We start from the raw sequence: 24,620 nt of genomic DNA, 5'->3' as shown, positions 1-24,620 counted from the left end.
AGTAGATACTACTTTTAGTTTGCAAAAGTGGAAACTGAGTCTCAGAGAGTTAAAGTAACTTGCACATAGTAAGGAAAAAATACAAAAGAATTCAAACCCAGAAGTAGAGTACTCAAGGTCAAGGTCTAAACTATGCTTCTTACCTGGTGAAACTTCTTCCATTTATAATAATGTATTGTTTTTTATTCTTTTCTATCCATTTTCACTAATATTTTCTTTTGTTCTATCGGGTGAAATCTAGAAGTTTCTGGCCATATTAAGCACACAAGAAGCCATGCAGAGAGGTCCCATACTGGTAGAAGAGTTTGGTTAGGCCTGCACACTGCCTTTAAAAATTTTGAATGTGAATGCTTTCTCTAGCGGCCCAACTGTCTTATTGCCTTGTACCAGCCTTTACAGATTTAAGTTACCTGATTAGTCTTAGAAGCAGGCAATTTTATTTTTATTTATTTATTTTTTGAGACAGAGTCTTACTCTGCCAAGCTTCTGGGCTCAAGCAATCCTCCTGACTCAGCCTCCCAAGTAGCTAGGACTACAGGCGCACGCCACCACAGCCGGCTAATTCTTCTATTTTTGGCAGAGATGGGGTCTCACTCTTGCTCAGGCTGGTCTGAACTCCTGAGCTCAAGCAATCTTCCTACCTCAGCCTCTCAGAGTGCGAGGATTGCAGGCATGAGCCACCACGCCCGGCCAGAAGCAGGTAATTTTAAACTGTACTCTTCTCCTACCCCTAAGGAAGAGAATGAGACTAACGGTCATTTATTGTTGCAAACCAGACCAGGCAAAAAAGGTTTAATTCCTTATTTAGTCATCCTGCTTTTTCTGATAAGGTTAGACAAAGGGCATTTTACCTTATCTCTCTAATTATGTTTCATTGCTACAAGAAAGTTACTTATAATGAGGAAGCTGAAAACAATTTTCAACACTTCATAAAAAGAATTTTAAAAGTTCTCACCTAACCCCAGACCCACAAATTCATCAGGAGCCTGATCTTTTGTTCCAGTAAGAGATCCTTCTCTGCCTCGCACTGTTCCAGAAATGTATCGAGGTTTCACTCCAGTTCCTATAAGTTGTGCCAGCTCCAACTGACTGATGCACTTCAGAATCTTAATTACAAAAGGAAAAATGTTTTAAATTCCATGTTAAAAATATCCTCAAAAATATTTAAATATACGCACCTAGGATTTAAACATAAGTTATATTATATCAATCATTATAAAAAGTTAAACATACTTATCTTAAATGTAAAATTAATTTTCTCCCCAAACATTTAAGCATGTCAGTGATAGAATATTTAGCATTAGCTAATTTTATAAACTAAATTGCAAAGTTGAAAATAAAGTGCTTATACCTCATGCCAGGAATTTCCTAAATAATTTCCATCTGTATGAGCCACTGTAATAAGTGTTTTTATTGTGTCTATGTTCTTTTGTTTCATTTCAGTAATACCAGAACTCACTGTAAGTAAGGTAAATCTTGCTAGTGCCTGGACATATGCATCTCTTTCCAGCTATAAAAAAGAGAACAGTATATTTACATGGTTGTAAATGCAACAGATTGATCTCTAATTCCCTACTGACAAACTGTTTACTTGTTCAGTAAGTTTTTAACTTGTGACTAAGTTTTACTTGTCACGAATTACATACCATACTACAATACAGTTTTTAAATTTTTGTTCATTTTATGATGATGAATGAAGCAGGAAAGACATAAATTTCTAAAATCCAAAGACAATAGAGGTGCCAAAATCAAGATGAGACTTTAGCGATAACCAATGAATTCCTACCGGTAAATCATTGAGCACTTTTGTTTCAAGTACTCTGTGCATTAGCAGAAACCTGATTTATAAGTTTGCTTATTTTTCTCTACAGCTAGGCTGTACTTTTTTGTAAGGCTTAACATTCATAATTAAATGTGAAATGCGTTTAAAAACCAAAAAGACAAATTTGGCTAAAAGTTATCCTCAGATAAAGTACATAAATTACTAGAAGGGACTGCGTTCATGAAAATTATGTACTGGATACTTGGTTCTTTTAAAGATAACTTTCTCTTAGGCTTAAGTTATAAAATCATATAAAATATATACACATATATAAAAATATGATTCAATAAGTATGAAATGTGACATGTTTAAATAAGATATGAAAATTAACATATAGGAATTCAAAGTTTTGGCAACTTTTTATATAGCTAATATTCTACAGAGGAAAAATGAAGTAACCAAAGTCATGATGATAAAATTTTAGACAGATCAGTATAGAACTACCCCTTCCATCATAGCTTCTCAGAAACTTAAATATTAGGATTCATTTAAACTTCATCATATATTTGAAATTAGTTTTTAATAAGTCAGACATAAAAAATTATTGTAATTTAAACCACAAGTAATTAATGTCCCAAACCATCTACAAAGGCAAAATTCTTTGTTACCTGAATGCTGAAAATGCATGCAATTCTGATTGCACATCTTATACCTTCCAGGCAAAGAGAGGCTACTTCAGTATCATCACAATCTTGTAGACCCACACTGAATGCAGCCAGAAAAGGTGTCCAAGCCAACTAGAAAAATTTAAAATATATCATGAACATAAAGCAATAAATTTTTTGATAATACTACAGTAATATTTTTAAGGCTTTCAAACAATACAAGATTTAAGGAAGTTATGAAAAAAAGAAATAAGGCTTTGGCATAGTTATCTGAAAAGCTTTCTTAGACAAAGGGGAAAACAAACTATAAAATGCTTCCTGGGCTTAAATAAGTAGAGAGCAAGATCATAAATTCAGTAGAGGACCTTAGGCATATTTTAAGAATAGCATCTATAAATTATTCACATCAATTAAAAAATAGGAAGTCAATATACATAAAAAATACTAGTTTGATCCCTGAACTCATCTCTCTTTGTAAGATTTGTGCCTTGCAATATTGCATACACTCTTTATTTCCAGTAGGATTATTTTAATCATTTTCCTACTTGCAACAATAACATTATTCTCTTTTCTTTAAGCCTGCTCCCTGAACATCATTTAGCCTATTTTTTTAAATTGTTAAATATTTTACATTGAGACATCAGTGATATCTCTGGTTCCTAGCTGGACAATATTTTTGTTAAAGTTCAATAAAATACACCTTCATTATAGACTATGGAAGACACAAATACTTGTTAAAATTTTACTATCAAAACTCTGGATACCTAATGAAATTATACTATAAAACAAAAAAAGAGCTGCTTTTTGAGCACTGAAAATCCTAATTAAGCACATAACTTTAAGATGTCTGATGTAAGAGCATTCAACTGCTTTTGGTAAATCATCATGAAGCAAAACTACATAGTCATACAGCCACAAAGATAAAAATGTTTATATCAGTCTGCTATAGAAATGGCAACTGGAATTTTTGAATGATCTATAAAGCCATTAGTATACACTACTAAGGCCACAAAACCACCCAGGGCTTTGTTTCTAAACTTCAGAAAGTTGAAAAGTAAAGTTTGTAGTCTCTAAACAAAGGACACAGAACCTGGGTTCTAGTCCTAGCTCTGCCACTTATTTTTTTTTTTTTTTTTTTGAGACAGAGTCTCGCTCTGTTGCCCGGGCTAGAGTGAGTGCCGTGATGTCAGCCTAGCTCACAGCAACCTCAAACTCCTGGGCTCAAGTAATCCTTCTGCCTCAGCCTCCCGAGTAGCTGGGACTACAGGTATGTGCCACCATGCCCGGCTAATTTTTTCTATATATATTTTTAGTTGGCCAGATAATTTCTTTCTATTTTTAGTGGAGATGGGGTCTCACTCTTGCTCAGGCTGGTCTCGAACTCCTGAGCTCGAGCGATCCACCCGCCTCAGCCTCCCAGAGTGCTAGGATTATAGGCGTGAACTCTGAACCTCATTTTTCTTCATCTGTAACACCCAAACTGCCACTACAGAGAGAACCTATGGGAAACACATGAAGTGCAGTACTTATAAACTACAAATTACCATATGAAAGTAACAAATTACACATTTTGTTACACAGAAACAGCAAATCTATTTGGAAACTTGTGTTATATTTTATACAAGAAGAAATACAAGTGGTTCTTATGCCAGTGAAAAAAATTTTTAACTCCATTAGGAATCAGAGACAATGATTTCTCCTATAAAATTACACCTAAGTAATATCCAGGCAACAGTAAAATTGTCCACTCATAACTGTATAAACCTTTGTGAAATACAATTTGGCAACATGTAAAAAGGTTCTTAAAAATGGCCCTTAATATTACAAATTACATTCTAGGAATTTATCATTCTTTCCTTCCCCCAGACAATGCTTATTTATTGGGCCCTTACCACAAGCCAGGAACTATGCTAAATATTGGGAAAAATAAACAGATATGGTCTTTAGCCTCATAAATGTATACAAATAATGTATATACAGACAGTCCCTGACTTAGGATGGTTTAACTTCCAATTTTTCAACTTCACATATGTATGTGTGGTACCCATACAACCATTCTGTTTTTCACTTTCAGTACAGTATTCAATAAATTATACCTTCATTACAGACTGAGATATTAACACTTTATTATAAAACAGATTTTGTTTTAGATGATTTTACTCTACTGTAGGCTAAGTGTTCTGAGCATGGTTAAGGTAGGCTAGGCTAAGGTATGTTTGGTAGGTTAGGTATACTGATGCACTTTCGACTTACAATATTTTCAACTTACAATGGTTTTATTAGGACATAATACCATTGTAAGTTGAGGAGCATCTGTATTTAATTAATTAATTATTATAAATATAATGAAGGAAAAGCATAGCATGTTATAAAGGGATCTAATTTAGATTAGAAGCGTCACGGCAGAACTCTCTGAAAGAAGGTGACATTTAAACTGGAAACTACTCAGGCAAAGAAGGAAAGAACTTTCTAGACAACGGATACACCTTATATGAATGCCCTGAAAAGAATTTAAGACATTCTAGAAACTGAAAGAATGCTGGTATAAATGCAGCAAAGACAGAAGAGAACTAGTGATGATGCTGGAGAGGCAGGTGGAGCCAGACCACAGAAGGTCTGCAAACCCTGGAGGGATTGGTTAGGTTTCATGTATCATGCAAAGTCAATGACCAGCTTTGAGTAAGAAGGTGGCATTTCATTTATATTTTAAAAAGATCACTCTGGATAAAAGGAGTGCAAAGTAAGCATGAGGATGCCTGTTAGGAAAATGCTGCAGTTATCAGAGAGAGAGAGAGAAATGAGGGTGTCTGGACTAGGGTAGTGGCACCAGAAAAAGGCAGTAGGGGGAAAGATTCTAGCTTGGAGGATGTTTAAATAAACTATAGCTAATCTAGATAATACATCACAAAAGCTGTTAATGAAACTGGGAAATTACTTATAGGAGAAACAGCAAGACATAAAAATCAAATACATGGTATGTTCACAATTGTTTAATTAAGATAGAAAAGTATTACGTTATTTAAGCATGGAATGTCTAATTTCCTTAAGTACAAAATTTGACAGTTGATATCTGACATTTCACTTTGACACTTTTTTTTATTGTGAAGGTATGTCCTCATTCTTTCAAACACATGTTTTGGTTTGAGATTATCTTTCATATTTTTTTTAAAGTAATTTTTGTGAAACCATCAATAAGTCAAAAATTTGTGTTATTTTTGAATACAGGTTCTATCTTGGAACCAATGCAGCGTAGACAGCTAGAAATATCAATGAAGTGTTTGGGAAGGATGCAGCTAATGAACGCACAGTATGTCGATGGTTTGAGAAGTTCCATTCTGGTGATTTTAATCTTGAAAAATAAGCCATATGGGTGACCTGAGATCAGGGTGGATAAAGATGAGCTGAAAGCTGTAGTAGAAGTGAATCCATCTTGACCTACACGTAAATTAGCAACAAGGTTTGACATTACCATTCCAACAATGTTAGTCTATCTGAAACAAATGGGCAAGGTAAAAAAAGCTGGATAGATGGGTACCACATGAATTAAACAAGTGTCAGAAGAGAAATCGTATTGAAGCTTGCCTTTCTTTGCTGTCACAACATAAAGTCGAACCATTTCTATACCATATTGTTATGTGTGACAAAAAATGGATTCTTTTTGGCAATCACAAGTGTTCAACACAATAGTTGGGTAAAGATGAAGTGCTGAAGCACAGTCCAAAACTGAATACTGAATATTCATCAAAAAAGCTAACGGTGTCTGTTTGGTAATCCAGCACTGGTATTACCCACTACAGTTTCATGAAATGTGGTCAATGGATTACAGTGGATGCCTACTGCAACCAATAGGATGAAATGATAAGGGATGCTTGTGATTAAGCAACTGAGATTGGTCAATACAGACAACCTAATCCTCTTGCAAGACCACATGTCACAAAAAACAACACTGCTCAAGCTACAGAAGCTGGATGTGGAAACTCTCTGTCATCCACCATATTCACCAGACCTTGCACCAACTGACCACCACTTCTTCCAGGCTTTGGACCACTTCTTACAAGGAAAAATATTCAATTCTCAACAAGCTGTGGAAAATGCCTTTTGCGATTTCACTGCTACTTGCTCTCTAGGCTTCTTTGCTGCTGGCATAAGCAAGCTACCGTTAAGATGGCAAAACTGTGTCAATAGTTTAGGCACATATTTTGATTAATTGTACTGCTTCTTGTTTGAGATATAAGAAACTAAACTTCTGATTTGAAATCAGACATTTCATATTTAATGACCTAGTATATAAACAGTAAAAGTATTTCTCTGAGTGGCAGAATTATGGCTGGTTCCTTATTACTTTTGTTTTGTAATCTTCTATACAACCCCCACCAAGAAAAACATTATTTATAAAGATAAGTAAAATAACGGCATGAGATTATTTAAAACAAACAAACACATCTTTACAAAATTTATTTCATAATAAAGAAAAAATGTGTTTCTTACATTTCAACATGATTTTCTATATTATTTTAAAAGATAAGGCCAGTTATATTCTACTATTCCTTCTAACACTATGTCCCTGGCTCCTTCACTCTCATCCCATAATTCTTCACCAACTTTTAGAAATACAATATGACACAAGACCTTGAAGGAGGGGTAGAAGTTATTATACAATTTTGGAGCTGAAAGAAGCACAGAAATCTTGTAGTAATCTTTCACTACTCATACATATGTGTAGTTAGAATCGGAATGAGAACTTGAATTATCACCTCCAGTCTCAATGGACAATCCATTATATCATACTGTCTCATGAAATGGAATATAACTTACTCCATTTCTCTTTTCAAACTTGACTAGACTCTTCTCCACTTCCCTACAACCCTTTTAATGCACTGCCTACTCATTTTGGAATTTGTAGAAATGACAGAAAAGAAGAATAGAAGAATGAGGAAGGAATGGGAAATTAAATTTCAAAGAACCAATAAGTATCATTTTCATTAAATCAACCCACAAGCACAATGTTCCATTTTGTTCTTTACCCTACTTTCTAGGCTCCAAGCATACTCACGACCTTCATATTAGTTCCTGGGCTGGAAGCACTGGGAGAGAGAAAGAGCCTCATGATCACTTTGAAATCTGAATTAACTCCAAAGGTTTAAGTATAACTCATTTAGAGAAAACCAGGCTAAGGATTAATGATCATTCTCCAAAACTTTTCTATACTCAATTCCTAAGACTACATAACCATTAATAACTTATAGTGCATAACACTTCTTGTTCTCTTTAAATAACAGAAAATTTGTATCTACTATGTCCTAAATAACATGGCTATAGCTTCCAGGTCTACATTAATGTGTTATATCACTATACTTCCTTAACTTAAAAATATGCTGAAGAAAATTATATATTAATGTATACTGCAATTAAGTTATCAGAAATTCTGACCTTAAACATGGGCCTCACATGCTCCAAATGTGTTGCACTTGTAAAAGGTGCCTGAACATGGCTCACAGCCTCCATGAGTGCCTTAGCGGTCTTGGCCATCTGTTCCATTTCTAAGTTATAGAGAAGTCTTCTTTGTTTTTCACTGGCTACATCTGAAACAATAAACACTATTAGCATTTAAGATATAAAGGCATTTAAGAATGCTATTTTGATGTTTTACTATCAAATAATAAACACCACCAATTCAAGGAGCCAGACACAAAAGGTCACATAGTATATGATTCTGCTTATATGAAATATCCAGAATGGATAAATCCACTAGAACAGAAAGTTGACTGGTGTTTACCAGGGGCTGGGAGGAAGGCGAATGAGGAGTACCTGCTGAATGGGTTTGAGGTTTTATTCTGGGGTGATGAAATGTTTTGGAACTAGAAAGAGGTGGTGGTTGCACAACACTGTGAATGTACTAAATGTTACTGAATTCTTCACATTTAAATGGTTAATTTTCTGTTATGTGAATTTCACCCCAAAAAAGAGCGTGGACTAGGAGTCGAGGATAAGTAGAAAACCTATGAAAAGGGGAGAGAGTGGGTACAACCTTCATCGTCATAATAAAAGTATTAGGGAAACAACCTAAATACGGGATAGGAGAATAGCGGAAGAGAGGTAAAAGGCAATGGCATCCTTGTACCACACATGCTTGAATGACTGCTCCTGAGTTAACAAGAAAACACTGGTCCTAACACTCCAGGGTAATTTTAATGTTTTCAGCACAACACCATCCTCCTTCCCATTTCCAGCTTCTCATTGATTTCCTACCAGCATATAAAAAATAGGACAGAGAAAGAGGGATATGAGCATATTATAATATATTATACAGCTTCTCTCCTGTCAGTACAATCTTGCTACTGCAACTTTTTCAAGCTTACGATTTCACTTCCAAGTAGAAGTGTTCAGAAAGGCAGGAAGCCTCTTTCTATGTTACTCTTACATTCCTGAACCATTACCCTCTCCTCATTCCGGAAGTCAGATTTCAGCTCTAATTTCATTACCACTGTCTCCATTTATATAGTATCTAGAACAGAAATGAGTCCACAGTTGGCTCCTACTGCTAAGTATTAACAGATCTAGGGACTCCACAGTTACTTAAGTTATGGTCTGTCTGAAGCAGTGACTTCCAAATCCATGAGCTTCCCATGACTCTCACCCTCCCCAGCTTCTCCAGTCACCCCTACTCCCAGCTTCCATCTATGTGTCACGATAGATGAACAGATGGAAAGATGTTGCTCAATGATGAGACAGAAAAAAAAAAGGGTTGAAGTCTGACTATAGGGGTTGTCTAACCAATCTCTTTGACCTCCAGATCCTGAATGAGATTAATTGCTAAATGGATGAGCATATATTAAACACACAGTAACATATGCATATTATGTAGCATTTTCTATTAATCACTGGTCAATTTATCATTCTTCAGGATGTAGGGAAAAATACATTTGGATCACCCAACTGTATATTAGAATACTTCTCATCAAAGCACGTTTCTTACTCATATTTATATGGTTACTTTATTCTAAATCAAGTGAAATACTCTTTTAAGGACCCCCATTTTTTTCCCTTGAACAATCAGGACTCAATTGATTTGGATACTTACTTTGTTTACTTGATTTTGTAGGGATTGTTAGTTCTTTTGTTTCTTTCATTGATATCTTTTTCCCGGCTATTTCATTATAGATGGCTGACAGATACTCTTCAGGAAGGTCTTTACTGTCATTGATACCTCTATTCATCTTAATGTACTGTTCCTTCGTCATTTTATTTTTAACCTAGATATGAAAAACCATTATAATTCCTAAAAATTAACATAAAAGTTTCACTGGTATTTTATGAACTGAATACTCATATGAGAGATTGTATGATTACTTTGAGATAGGATGTTTAAAATGTTTAATAAAACACATATAAAAATGAAAAAAAAAAGCCACAGAAAATGAAGGCAATGTAGAAAAGACCCATTCTGGCATAAAGTAATTCATCTTTCTCTGCAGTGGACATGAGTAATTTGCAATGAGAAAGGAGACTGGATAATGAAATTATTTGGTTTTGCCTGAGGCTTAAGAGCTCTTGCAGTCTCTTAAAAAGGGATATGGTAAATATTAGAAAATAAAGGTATCAAAAACATTCAAACCTTAGTTCAGAAGAACATAAATGTGCTGCTAAAAAAGTTAAAAACTGATTTTATGTAACAGTGGATGCAAGAATAACAATAGCTGAAATTTACTTACAATAAGAGAACAATCTGTTTGAGTCATTGTGGCAACTGAATTATATTAGGTGATCTGGACAAAGTATTCTAGGACTACTTTATCTTGTTTAACAGTACCCTGAACAGGAATGTCCAACTTTGTACCTTGATAAAGCTATGGAATACAAGTTTGGAGTCTGTAAAATGGTAGCCCTGTCACCAAACTTGGGAACAAGAACAGCCAAAATGTTTACACTGTATCTCCGGAAACTGAGACAGATAAAACCCAGAAGTCTTATGATATCTCTGAACAGATATTTATTTAACTAAATATATTCCTACCTACCACCTTCCATACAGAATTTAATGCAATTCTAAAGATAAGGCTCCTGTAAATTTTCATGAAAGTACATAGAACAATAATCAAGCAAGTCATCAGAAGCTTGCAAAAACCCTCAGAGCCAGGCATAGTGGCTCGCACCTGTAATGCCAGCAACTCAGGAGGCTGGGGTGGGAGGAGTGTCCAGCCTGAGGAACACAGTGAGATCCTGTCTCATAGAAAAAACAAAATGAAAAATGACTGTAAAGAGACCAGAGTATTTAGAAAATATAACCGAGATTCATACACTTATTTACTTCAGATTACTCTGCAAACAGATCTTTGTCATCTGTCAGAGAAAGGTGCTAGGAGTGCTTTTCCTATAAAAGTGTAAAAATATTACCACACAATTTTTCAAATGTAACTTATTACCTAAGGGAATAAAATTCTATCATATAACTTTAAAAGCTCATCTTGAGTCAAAGCACTAAAAAAGTATGAAAGAAAGAAAGCTGTATTACCTAAAGTTCTGACAAATGCTTAAAAACAGACCAGGAACAACAAAATAAAGAACTGCACAAGTGCTGCCAAGAAGAGGTAAAGGAAGACGTCAGCCACCTAGAAATTTTGAGCATGGCAAAACGTTTTAGCATCATGCCATTAAAAGGCAGAGAGAAGTCTTGACACAAAATCTGAAGTAGCAGTTAAGTGTCTATGGATCTGGGTTGGGACTCCCAGAAGGTGGGAGTAGAGATTTTGCTTTCAGGCATTCAAAATAAAGCACACTACTCACACAGAACACTTCTGCCACAGTGGGATTCTGGAAGCCATGTAAAACTTTTCTGCTCCTGACATCTTTTATGGAACACTCTACTCTTGACTTTTATTCTCATGTGCTTAAATGAAGTTGTGCCTTGTTTAGTGTTTAAATCACTTAAAGTTGGTCGTTACTACTGATGATTAATATACACAAAAAATTAAATATGTTCTAAACATACCTCGAAAATTTAAAAATTCACTGACTCACACACCATATAAAAGGTAGCCTAACTATAAATACTCTAAGTGCAAAAGGAACAAAAATGGTTTGTTAAAATTCACCTGTATTTTAAGTTTGAAACTGAGAATGAGAAGAATCAGTTTTAAGAAATTCCTTTAAAGTTACCTACATTCTTTTCAAACGTTGTTATTTGTCATAGTGCATATGGTTCTCAACTGGGGCCAAGATTATGGTTCAATTTTCTAACAGGCTACTTAGTTTCATAGGAACTCACAAGCTGCTCTACAGACGCAGGGCTACGTATCAGCACACAATGCCAAGCAGCAATCTGACAAGGAACGGGCTGACAACAAGCAGTTGCCACTGCTAGATAGGACTGCAAGCACATGGTCCATGAACAGAAACCATACGCTAAAGACAGGACATTTTTCTCAAGATAATGCTCCCTAACTGGATGTCTTTAAAAACTTCTAGCAACCTGGGTACTTATGAAAAGATACAAAAGGAAATTTTAATATTTCTTCAAAATAACTCAGCACAAGCATATACATATGGTATAGGAAGATACGGCACAGGTGCATATGATATTGCTTATTCATTTATAGAACCAAATGTCTTTAAAAGTGTAATCTTCTAAAAACAAAGGAATGTAAGCCCAGGCTATAAATACTGTGGTTTAGACTGAAAAATGAGATGAAAAATCAGACTGAAAACTCTGATATAAAGATATCTAAATAAATCATTCTGTGGACTGCCTTATCAAATCGTGGAAAAAAGTAATCATGCTGGATAATGAAAACCCTGAAAGACGAGTTGCTTTGACTATACTGCCAATGATATGCCAAAAGCACATCTTAAATGATTAAAATCTTAAATAATTTTTTTTAAAAGTCCTATATAAAATCAAGTAAATCTGTGGTAAATGCACAGTTGTTCAACGGTGATGTTTAAAATAGGAGTAACTTCATATATAATACTCCCTCCTCATGTTTGATATATAATTTTCATATCAACCCTGCCTTAAACCTCTCAAAATACAAACCAAAAAAATCTCCATACTGCAAAGGTTAATCTCAAACTCCAAATAAAATTTAGTTTTTCCAATACATCTCAGATTACTAAGTACATGATTTATTTTATATCCTAAGAATAATAAATGTCATTAGATACCTACCCCTAGAAATATGAAGAAATTCTTGTAAATAATTTGTAAAGATAATTTTATCCAAAAATATCAAAGTGTGTTTTTAGAAACTATGCAAAAAATACAAAAACTTTAAAAAATAACTTCTTTAAGTGGATATCAGAAATAAAGTGACATTTCTTTAATATTTAAGAAGGAATTATGAATTTTATGAAGCAAATGAAATTTGAACATTTCTAGATATCAGATGTTTTAAAATTATTATTAATTGTTTAGGTGTGACAGTATTGTGGCTATGTTTAAATAGAGTATTTTTCTATTAGAGATACATACTGAAATAAATACAGATAAAATGATACCTGGGATTTGCTTCAAAATTATCTGGGGGAGGGAAAGGATGTAGATAGAATAAGACTGGCCATACAGTGATAACTGTGCAAGCTGGGTGAAGGGTATATGAGGGTTCTTTATACTAATCTCTCTACTGTTTAAGTTGAAATATTAAAAAAAAAAAAAGATGGTTTATATGTAGTGTTTTTACATGTTGTGACAAATATAGATGGAAGACCTATAAATATCCTTCTAGATTAAAATATGTCTTAAGTTTAATACAGTTGTCTGTCATGAGAATGACACATACAGATATATTTTACAGATACCTAAAAGTCTTAATTAGAATTACTACTGAAAATGAACAGAAGTTTTTCAAAAGAAGATAGACAAATGGCCAACAAACATATGAAAAAATGCTCAACATCACTAATCATCAGGGAAATGCAAATTAAAACCACAATGAGATATCATCTTACTCTTATTAGAACGGCTTTTATTGAAAAGTCAAAAAAACAATACATGCTGGTGTGCATGCAGAAAGAAAAGAATGCTTATTCACTGTTGGGGGAATTGCAAATTAGTACAAACCCTATGGAAAACAATATGGAGACTTCTCAAAGAACTAAAGTAGGCCTACTATTCAATCCAGCAATCCCACTACTGGGTATCTACCCAAAGGAAAATAAGTCATTTTATCAAAAAGACACCTACACTCCAATGTTTATTGCAACACAATTCACAATAGCAAAGATGTGGCATCAACCCAAGTGCTCATCAATTCATGAGTGGATTAGCAAAATGTGATATATGTATACCATAGAGCACTACTCAGCCATAAAAAAGGATGAATTAACGCCTTTTGTAGGAATTTGGAAGGAAGTGGAGACCATTATCCTAAGCTAAGTATCTCAAGAATGGAAACACAAACACCACATGTACTCTCTAATAAATCGGAACTAACTGATGGGTACACAAGTACACAGAGGAAAGTAAAAGTCATTGGAAATCAAGCGGGGGGGGGGGAAGAAGGGAAAGGGCAAAAACCCACCTAACCAGTACAATGAACACTATTCGGGCGATGCGCACATTTATAGCCCTGATTCAAGCTATGTATCAAAAACATCTGTACTGCCTTAATATTTTAAAATTTTAAAAAGTACCAAAAGTAAACTTAAAGAACAATATGAATTTTAAAGGGCAATAAAATGACCTGTTAAATTATTTAAAAAATAAAAGAGTTACTACTGAAAATTGCTTTTGTAAAATGTTTATCAACCCAGATTAAATACTCCAATTTGGTGATCAGTTTAACTGAATAAGATCAAAATTTCAACGATTACTTAGTGAATTCAAAAGCACATATTTAATTGTGCTACTTACTGTAAAACTGACTTAGAAGAAAACATACCTGTGGACTGTGAAGGTCAGTGGTCAACATGATAATTGAGTAAGCCAAAACATAAGCAGTATCTGCACTAGCAAAAAGGGTTTGTCTGGAAAAATAAACATATCATGTTATAAACTTTTACTGTTTTATCATTCTATTTAAATAAGTCATCTCAAATCCCACAGCACTTTTAATTTTCTCTCTCACAATTTATGTTCTATCTCACATTACAATTTTTGTATGGATTTGTCCTATCATTTCCAGATCGAAGACAATCTAAATTCTCTAAGGCAAGGGATTATGTCCTATTATCTCTAAATCCCTGGGTGCTCCCTAGCACAGTGTCTTGGATATAGCTGACAATCAATAAGCATTTGAATCTTATTTACCCTTGGTTGCATTCTAGGTATCTTGCAGCAAATTTTTCCATTAATCGATCAATTTTCTGAGCTTCCCCTGGAAGACGGAATCCTTCCAGAAACATGCGAAGAGCTGAAACAAAGTCCTTTCCTGAAAAGTCATGTTGGTCCACATATGCATACATGACTTCTTTGTTAAATTTATCATTATCTCCCAGGAATTCACCCACTTGAGTCTAAAGTAAAAACAGAAGATAGAAATTGATATTCTAATGGCATGTTACATTTGGCACACAGCCATTTAACAAGCAGAAAAACCGATAAGATTCACAAGTTTCTGACAATAAGATAAACAATTCCAAACAAGAAGCTAAAAATTAAACTACCAAATGCATTTATAAAAATACCAAGATATCCTTTTAAGTTGAGAAAATTTAAAAGGCAAAATTTATATTTTACACACACGCGCACACACACACACACACACACACACACACAGTTGTCCCTGGGGTATTTTGAGACATTGGTTCCAGGCCCCTACCTTGGGTACCAAAACCCATGGATGCCCAAGTCCTTTATATAAAATGGTGTAGTATCTGCATATAACCTATGCACACGCACCCACATATTTTAAATCATCTCTAGATAATTATAATACCTAATAAATGTAAATGCTATGTAACCAGTTGCTATACTGTACTGTTGAGGGAATAATAAGGGGAAAAGGTCTGTACATCTCCAGCACAGACACAAACATCCATTTTTCCCTGAATATTTTCAATCCTCAGTTGACTGAATCCATGGATGCAAAATCCACGGACATGGAGGGTCAACTATATATATTTATATTATAACCAAGGTTATTCTTTAGATTTTACTTACCTTCATACTTAGGAAAACATTTTAAAGGGGCAACAACATGTATTATTAACTTAAAAAGGAATTTTATAGAAAAGGCTAGAATGAAATAAAATGGTATTCTTACAGAGTCTAATCTTTCCTCTTGATGTAAGAATTGGGCAATATCTTCAGGTGTAGTGCCAAGCATCCCCTGTTCTTGGAGGTACTGTATTCCTCTCTTTGGCTTCTTATTGAATCTAGATGATGTTAAAGTTAATGAGAACATTAAAAATAGAAAACCATTTGTATTTCCTGAAAAGAATATCTTAAACTACAGTAAATTAATTTTCCAATAGCACTCAAGAAAAAGGAACTTATTTAATATAATCAATATATGAATGTACTAAAATATTACATTGTACAAAGTTTTCTTTTCTTTTTAGAAAAGAGTCTCAAATGAGGCCAGGTATGGTGGCTCACACCTGTAATCCCAGCCCTTTGGAAGGCTGAGGCAGGAGGATTGCTTGAGGCCAGGAGCTCAAGACCAGCAGCCTGGGCAACATAGTGAAACCCTGTCTAAATAAAAAATAAAAAAATTAGCTGGGTGTGGTGGCACATGCCTGTAGTCCCAGCTACTGGGGAGGCTGAGTTGGGAGGATCATTTGAGCCCTGGAAGTTTGAGGTTACAGTGAACTATGATCATGTCACTACACTCCAGCCTGGGTGACAGAGTAAGACCTTATCTCCAAAAAAGAAAAAAAAAAAAAAAACAAACCACACATAAACAAATAATTTTTAAAAAGAAAGAAAAGAGTTTCAAATGGAAGGCCACATTTATCACTGAAATGGATCATTTCACATACTTTTTGTTACAGTATGGTTTATTTTTTAATCCATATCAACAGCAGTAAACTAGACTATTGGAGACAATGACATGTGGTAGATGAACTTTATAGCTGTGAATACTAAATAACTCCTACAGGCATACCTTGTTTATTGCACATCATAATATTTCAAACTTTTTCATTATTATTGTATCTGTTATGGTGATCTGTAATCAGTGATCTTTGACTATTTTAATTGTTTTGGGGCACCACAAATCGTGCCCATATAGGATGGCAAACTTAATCGACACATGTATATGTTCAGACTGCTCCACTGATCGGCCGTTTCTCCACCTCTCTCCCTCTTACCTGGCCTCCCTATTCCCTGGGACACAACAATATTGAAAGTAGGCCAATTAATAACCCAACAATAGGCTTTAAGTGTTCAGGTGAAAGGAAAAGTTACACCTCTCCCACTTTAAATCAAAAGCTGCAATGATTTAGTGAAGAAGGCACGTTGAAGGCAGATATAGGAGTAAAGGTAGGCCTCTTGTACCAAACAGCCTAGTTGTGAATGCAAAAAAGAACAGTTGTTGAAGGAAAGTGAAAGTGTCACTCCAGTGAACCCACAAATGATAGGAAAGTGAAACAGCCTTATTGCTTATATGACAACATCTTAGAGTTCTGGATAGACACAATGTTCCCTTAAGCCAAAGCCCAATCCAGAGCAAGGCCCAAATTCTCTTTAATTCTATGAAGGCTGTGAGAGGTGAGGAAGCTGCAGAAGAAGAGTTTGAGGCTAGCAGAAGTTGGTTCATGAGGTTGAAAGGAAAGAAGCCACCTCCGTAACGTAAAAGCACAAGGTTAAGCAGCAAGTGCTAATGGAGAAGCTGCAAGTTACCCAGAAAATCTAGCTAAGATTATTGCTGAAGGCGGCTCCACTACACAACAGATTTTTCCATGTAGATGAAATAGCCTTCTATTGGAAGAAGATTTCATCTGGGGCTTTGAAAGCTAGAGGAAAAGTCAATGACCGGCTTCAAAGCTTCAAAGGACAGGGTGATTCTCCTGTTAGGGGCTAATGCATCTGGTGACATTAAATTGAAGCCAATGCTCATTTTCCATCTGAAAATCCTAGAATAACAGAATAACAAAGCCTAAATAACAGCACATCTGTTTGCAGCATTGGTTTACTGAATATTTGAAGCCTATTGTTGAGACCTATTGCTCAGAAAAAAAAGATTCCTTTCAAAAGGAATCTCATTGAAAATATACCTTGTCACCCAGGCAATGTACAAGGAGATAAATGTTTTCATGCCTGCTAACACAACATCCATTCTGTAGCCCATGAATTAAGGAGTAAATCTGACTTAAGAAATACATTTTGTAAGTCTATAGCTGTCATAGAGAGTGATTCTTCTGTTGGATCTGGGCAAAGTAAAATGAAAACCTTCTAAAAAGGATTCACCATTCTAGATGCTTTAAGAACATGTGTGATTCATGGGAGAAGGCCAAAATATCAATATTAGCAGTTTGGAAGAAGGGAAGAAGTCATCCTCATGGATGACTATGAAGGTTCAAGACTTCAGTGGAGAAAGTAACTGCAGATGTGATAGAAATACCAAGAGAATCAGAATTAGAAGTGGAGCCTGAAGACGAGACTGAATTGCTGCAATCTCATGATCAAACTTTAACAGATGAGCAGTTGCTTCTTATGGATAAGTGAAGAAAGTGGCTTCTTGAGATGGAATCTACTGGTAAAGATGCTGTGAACACTGATGAAATGACAACAAAGGATTTAGAATATTCCATAAACTTTGTTGATAAAGCAGCAGCAGGGTTTGAGAAGACAGCCTGCAATTTTGAAAGAAGTTCTATAGTAGGTAAAATGCTATCAAATAGCATCACATGCTACACAGAACTCTTTTGTGAAAGGGAGAGTCAATCATTGTAGCAAACCTCACTGCTGTCTTATTTTAAGAAATTGCTGCACCCACCTTAACCTTCAGCAACTACCACTCTGATTAGTCCAGCAGCCATATACATCAAGGCAAGACCCTCCATAAGCAAAATGATGATTTGCTGAAGGTTCAGATGATCATTAGTATTTTTTAGCGATATAAGTATTTTTAAGTTAAGGTATGTACATTTTTTTAGACATAATGCTATTGCATACTTAACAGACTATGGTATAGTGTAAATATAACTTCTAAATGTATTGGGAGGCCAGAAAATTAGTGCAACTTGCTTTATTGTGATATGCACCATATTGAGGTGGTATGGAACTGAACCCATAATCTCTGAGGTATGCTTGTACTTTGATTATATATTTTCCTAAATCCTAAAGTAATCTTGGCCCATTTGTCCAAATGTATTAGACTGGCACACAAAACCTCTCTCAATATATCCTATTCCACACATCCTATTCCATTCCCTAAACACACATATTTTCAGTCTATTTCCTCAGCATGCCCTTTACCTGCTCCGTTCACTGGGGACTCTCACAAGTGCTTACAGATCCAACTCAAATGTTACCTCTTTGTTTACAAATCATTTACTCCCTACTTTTACTACTTTGGTGCTTTATCACCTGTCACCTGGCCTACTGCAAGAGTTATTAAATGGTCTCCCCATCTCCTTTTGCCCATATTCTAATCTGTCAAATCCACTTTCAGGATACTAGCAAAGTCATATTTACAAAACAAATCTGATGTTTCCACTCCTCTCTTAAAATCCTTCACAAACTAGCATGCCAGTCTCAAGAGATACAAGACAAAAACTCCTTTACATAAAGAATAAGGCCTTCTGTAATCTAGATCCAACTCAATGCTCTCATCTCATCTCTTGCTACTCCTCTTCACCCTGCCCCTGCCAAGCTGAACAATGGTCTTCAAATGTCCTCCCTTCCCTCTGGTGCTGCTACACATGCCTTTTCCTCTGTCTGGAATGCTCTTGCCTGTTCTGTCTTCCTAATGATTCTCCTGTCAAGTTTTAATTCAACCATAATCACATACTTTTACTAAAATCAAACATTTTCCACTGACATAAACACAACCTCTGTTCTCTAAAAGCTCTCACTGTAATGGAAGAAACACAATTTTAAAAAAATTTAATAGTAAAAATGCAACAAATAAAGTCACAAGGGAAGAAAATAACACAGAAGTGACTGATTAAGAAGATGGTCATGATATATTTTCTGGGAAAGGTGACTCTGGAACTGAGTTTTGAAGAATGATTATATCTCTTAAAAACAACAAGCAAAAACATTCCAGAGAAGGAGATAACATACTGATACACAAAAGCATAAGACAGCGTATCATAATAAACAGAGAAATGGCAAGTAATAAAGCCTAGAATCCAGGAGATCCAAATCACGAAGGTACTATAATATATTGCCATCACGAGAAGCTTTGGCTTTATTGTCTAAGAGGAAGAGAGGAGAGAAATAGAAGCAGACTTTAATTCAAGAAAGATTATTCTAGTGAAGTGTGAGAAAGACTAAAGAATGAACAAGACCACAGAAAGGTAAGCCAGTTATAAAAGATTATACTAGTCAAGGCAAGAAATGGTGATGGTTTTACTTGTGAGAATAGCTTGTGGGAGATGGAGAAAAGAGAATAGATTGCAGAGATATTTAGGAAATAGAATCAACAGGATTTAGTGACACATATATTCAGAGTGAGGGGAAAATCTAAACTAACTTCCAGGATTCTAGTTTATAAATTTATTAACATGCTGGGGTCATTTGCCTAAATAAGAAATACAGAAACAATAGGGTTTTCTGTTTGTCTTTTGTTTAAGGTAGTAGCATTGTCAACACATAAAATCACTAACACTAGTGTTTTTGTAACCCAACGGAAGAAAATATAAAACCTATAAAGGAGCAAGGCTAGCTCGAAGTTTCATACTTAAAATTTTTTGATTTGTCATGATTGGGAAATGTAATAGGTGATTTCATAACTGAGCTAAACAATGCTACACAGATGGTGTTCATCAACAGCACTTAATATATGGTGCAAATTAATTTATATGACAACTATAGTTGGGCATTATAAGAATCTACTTGGGCTAGGCAGCAATGAATAAGGGGAGCTGAATAAGGAGCCAACAGAATTCTTGGATCTAAGAGAACTACCCCATTTTACTCACTGAACAGTGGTAATGAAGGAATAAAAAATAATAAGATGTAGAGAAACCCAGGGCACGGGTGGCACAGTACTGGCAGAGGGATATTCAATAACATTTCTCCCTAAAATGTGAAACTTACAAATCTATCCCTTGTTCTATTATTTCTTTTTGTTGCTTTAGGACCTCAAATTGTTCTGGATTATCAGTGCCAGACATCTGTGTACTGTAGCTGCCTATTCCTGATGATGATGTTGACTCCAAGGAATTTAAACTTCCATATCTGTTTATTGTCTCAGGGTGTTTGATTTCATTCATGTCTTGCTCTGAGGGTTTCTCCTGACCTGAAAGAAGAAAAACTGATATAGTACATTTATCTGTCAAAGAAAAAAAATGTGAAAGGGAAAACAAATTCTCAAATAACACAAGGCATTTCAATGTTGCACAGATACCTATTTAATACAAACAAAGTATTAGGTGACATAATAGACAATATACTTTGATATAAAAACACACTGTAACTTGTACATGTACAATCTACACCTGTGGTCCCCAAACCCTAGGCAGCAGACTGGTACCGGTCTATAGCCTGTTAGGAACCAGGCCACAAGCAGGAGGTGAGCGGTGGCTGAGTAAGTGTATTTACAGCTCCTCTCCATCACTTGCATCATCACATAAGCACCCCCTCCTGTGAGATCAGTGGTGGCATTAGATTCTCCTAGGAGCATGAACCATACTGTAAACTGCACACATGAAGTTTTAGGTTGTGTGCTCCTCATGAGAACCTAATGCCTGATGATCTGAGGTGGAGCTGAGGCAGTGACGCTAGCCCTGGAGAGCAGCTGCAAATAGATTATCATTAGCACGAAGGTATGATGACACAATAAATGTAATGCACTTGAATCATCCCAAAACCACCCTCCCCACTCTGGTCCATGGAAAAATTATCTTTCATGAAACCGGTCTCCGGTGCCAAAAAGGCTGGGGACTGCTATCTATACCATTAAGAGTAGTTCTTTCTGCACTTGCAGTGCTGAGTATCTACTGGATTTCTGCTCTCAGCTTATTCGCATGAGGAATAGTTTTCAATAACACTAGTGTAGCCCTGCAGCTGTAAGTTTTTCTCTGAATGAGGGTAAACATCAAACACAGATGAACAATTTAACCTTCTCCAAACATACTGGCTTTAATACATTTTCTCTATAATTACAACAAAGTTACATAAATATACTTCACTTTATATCACATTCAAAATATTTCTAGGAAGATTTGGAAAGAAAAAATAGTTTGGATAACTAAGTTGGAAAATTCACAATTTTAAAGCTAGTCATCTAACTCATAGAGAATGTTTCCTTATCAGTTAAATGAATAAATACATCATGAAACTGTTTTCACAGCATCTGCAACTAACTATCCTCCAAAGTATCATTTAGTTAAAATGATGAAGAATTACAATGCAAAATGTCACCTTACCAAGAGTTGTCTGAGAGTTGGGATTCACATACTGATCCTTACTCCATTCAACCATACACTTCAAAATCGACACTAAGCATTCTAAACCTTTTTTCCTCAGGCTCAATTCCTACAAAATAATTCAAAAATACAATAAAAACAATGTCTTTTAAGGAAAATGCCTGGCTCTTCCTTGGCAAAGTTTACATATGAAAATGTTTCTAAAGTTCTTACCTGAACATTACTCATACCAAGTTCTTGACTGCCCCTTCCTTGAGCGATTTTTGATAGATCATTTACTAGTCTTTCAAATATATTGGCTGCATTTAAGTCACAGTCATAGTTTACATAAATATCCACTACACTTTGAGCATCTGTAACAATATAACATATTAATTTTAACAAAATACATTGAGTATATGCATACATTGGGCCTTTTAAATATCTAAGAGATAATAAATAATTTCAAATACCTGCACAAATCCTCGTCAGTGTCTGAATAACCATCCATTTGTGATCAAATGAGCTGGTAGATGTTTCCAAAATGTATAAGAAAATTTCTTTAAAGAACACCTGTGATTAGGGGAAAACTTCTATTTAAAATAATTATTTAGAATTTACGTGTGATCACTTCTTAAACATCCCAAGCTGTAGAGGAGCAAAGATTAGGACCCAGGCTCCTGTGGAGTTCCAACTCTTTCAGTTCCATCTCTGAAACCTCAGAACTGAAATAACTTCGGTGAGTGACTTAAACTTACCCTTCTAGTACCAGTACTGCACTTTACATTGTTGTGTTTTGTTTACCATCACATAGCTACTACAAGAGAAAAATGCAAAGACTTGGAGTTCCTCTGGGTAATAATTTCTTGAACATATTTACAAAACTAATTTAACTTAGGCTTCATTTTTAACCCCCTCAAAGAGCATAATTTATGCTCTGTTCATCAGTTATATTTTTTTTAGACATTCTAGTACTGGGCAGGCCTGTTTCTACATTCAAATGTAAGTTACACTCTATCAACACAATAAAAAGGACCTAGGTCTTTTTTTTTTTTTTTAATTTTTTTGCTCTCATCCTCACACAGGACAATTAATTTTATTTTTTAATTAATAATTGTACATATTCCCTAAGTCTTATAATGCTATATTTTTCTAATTATTCACAAAAGTGAAAATCTTTACTACCTGAAAACTATATACAAACTATTTCTCACTATTTTTTAAACCAAATAATATCAAGCATAAAGGAGTTAATCAACCCAATGAAATAAATTTCAATTTAACAGATAAAAATTTTCAGATTCAAGTTTATTTTGTAAACGTGACGCGATTTAAGAGAGGATGACTAAAAAACAAAAACAACATATTAAAATTCATGGAACATATGTATTATGAATCCAGAAATTACCATATTTATAATATGACTAAATCTCCTCCCAAACTGGGTTAGGAACCCCTGTAATGTGCTTTTCTTTTTTTTCTTTTTTTTTTTTTTTGAGACAGAGTCTCACTCTGTTGCCTGGGCTAGAGTGAGTGCCGTGGTGTCAGCCTAGCTCACAGCAACCTCAAACTCCTGGGCTCAAGCGATCCTCCTGTCTCAGCCTCCCGAGTAGCTGGGACTACAGGCATGCACCACCATGCCCGGCTAATTTTTTTTTTTCTATATATATTTTTAGCTGTCCATATAATTCTTTCTATTTTTAGTAGAGATGGGGTCTCGCTCTTGCTCAGGCTGGTCTCGAACTCCTGAGCTCAAACGATCCGCCCACCTCAGCCTCCCAGAGAGCTAGGATTACAGGCGTGAGCCACCGCGCCCGGCCGTAATGTGCTTTTCTTTCACAAAGCTCAACACATCTCTATTCACTTGCTTAATATCAGTATTTTCTATGATTGTAAGGTAGAATAGGGTAGGGACCAGGTCATTCTTGCTATGCACTGTGTTCACACTGCATGGTACATAGTAGGTATTCAATAAATATTTATGGCAACATGCCCACAGTTCCCAAATACTGCTCCAAAGCACCCAGAATGCTGAAGCAAACTCATAGGGGTGCCATAAGAATTTCTGAAGCAAAATTCACAGGGAAATGTATCTGTTGGATACTTCATCTGATAGATACCTTGAAAGACTGTTCAAGTCTTTCGATTAGATCATACTACATTCCCTTCTATGACATCATTATCTCTGCAAACCTGCATTTTGGTAATTGCTATGATAAAAAGCAAGTACTGCATGAAAATCAATGAAGAATAAGAATGAGGATGGCAGTGTCCAATCTGATTTTAAGGTCTAAGAAGTTGTGTACAGTGTCTAATTGGCACACACCACCCAGTGGTAAGTAATTGTGGTTAAGAATGAAACAAAAATATGATTTTTTCTTTCAATTTAGGTGCACTATTTTTTTAAATGTATGGTAGGTTAAGACAAATATTAAGTTGTTTGGTTCTAACTGCTTAATAGATGGAACTGCTAGGTATTTCTTTTGGCCTAAGTGCACCATGAAAACATTAGAGACTAATGATGGCATGAATCAAGAAAGTTTGGGATTCTCTGATTTATGAAATAAATAAGTAACACAGATTTGAAGAAAGAGGAGAAAAAAACTTTAGCTACTTTCTATGGTTTATCAAATTGCACTAATAAGCAAAGCATATTATTGCAATGTAAGATATCATGCCTATCAACAGAAGCTCTAAAAAAAAAAAAATCAAACTTGTAATGATTTATTGAGTACATA

General features: G+C 35.1%; 1 protein-coding gene across 13 annotated transcripts in view; it reads right to left on the bottom strand.

The window, feature by feature from the left end:
- ARFGEF1 (ARF guanine nucleotide exchange factor 1) overlaps positions 1-24,620 on the bottom strand; it is a 149,038-nt gene that overhangs the window by 55,910 nt on the left and 68,508 nt on the right. For 12 of the 13 annotated variants that reach the window (XR_011233154.1, XM_069465538.1, XM_069465540.1 and 9 more), the window contains 12 exons: positions 22,356-22,455; positions 22,117-22,256; positions 21,904-22,012; positions 20,573-20,774; positions 15,627-15,738; positions 14,672-14,877; positions 14,304-14,388; positions 9,509-9,680; positions 7,858-8,009; positions 2,431-2,559; positions 1,352-1,510; positions 956-1,106 (listed from right to left, as the gene is read on the bottom strand). Coding sequence is in view for 12 of the 13 variants with exons in the window: in XM_069465538.1 (XP_069321639.1) it covers positions 956-1,106; positions 1,352-1,510; positions 2,431-2,559; positions 7,858-8,009; positions 9,509-9,680; positions 14,304-14,388; positions 14,672-14,877; positions 15,627-15,738; positions 20,573-20,774; positions 21,904-22,012; positions 22,117-22,256; positions 22,356-22,455 (1,717 nt within the window). In the remaining variant the exon portion in view is untranslated. The remainder of the gene's footprint in view (positions 1-955; positions 1,107-1,351; positions 1,511-2,430; positions 2,560-7,857; positions 8,010-9,508; positions 9,681-14,303; positions 14,389-14,671; positions 14,878-15,626; positions 15,739-20,572; positions 20,775-21,903; positions 22,013-22,116; positions 22,257-22,355; positions 22,456-24,620) is intronic. The other variant, XM_069465535.1, reaches the window with a different exon arrangement.

Source organism: Eulemur rufifrons, chromosome 3 (assembly GCF_041146395.1).
Source record: "Eulemur rufifrons isolate Redbay chromosome 3, OSU_ERuf_1, whole genome shotgun sequence".
NCBI classification, from domain to species: Eukaryota; Metazoa; Chordata; class Mammalia; order Primates; family Lemuridae; genus Eulemur; species Eulemur rufifrons.
The sequence above is the reverse complement of the archived record's forward strand: the minus strand, read 5'-3'. Positions and strand labels throughout refer to the sequence as shown.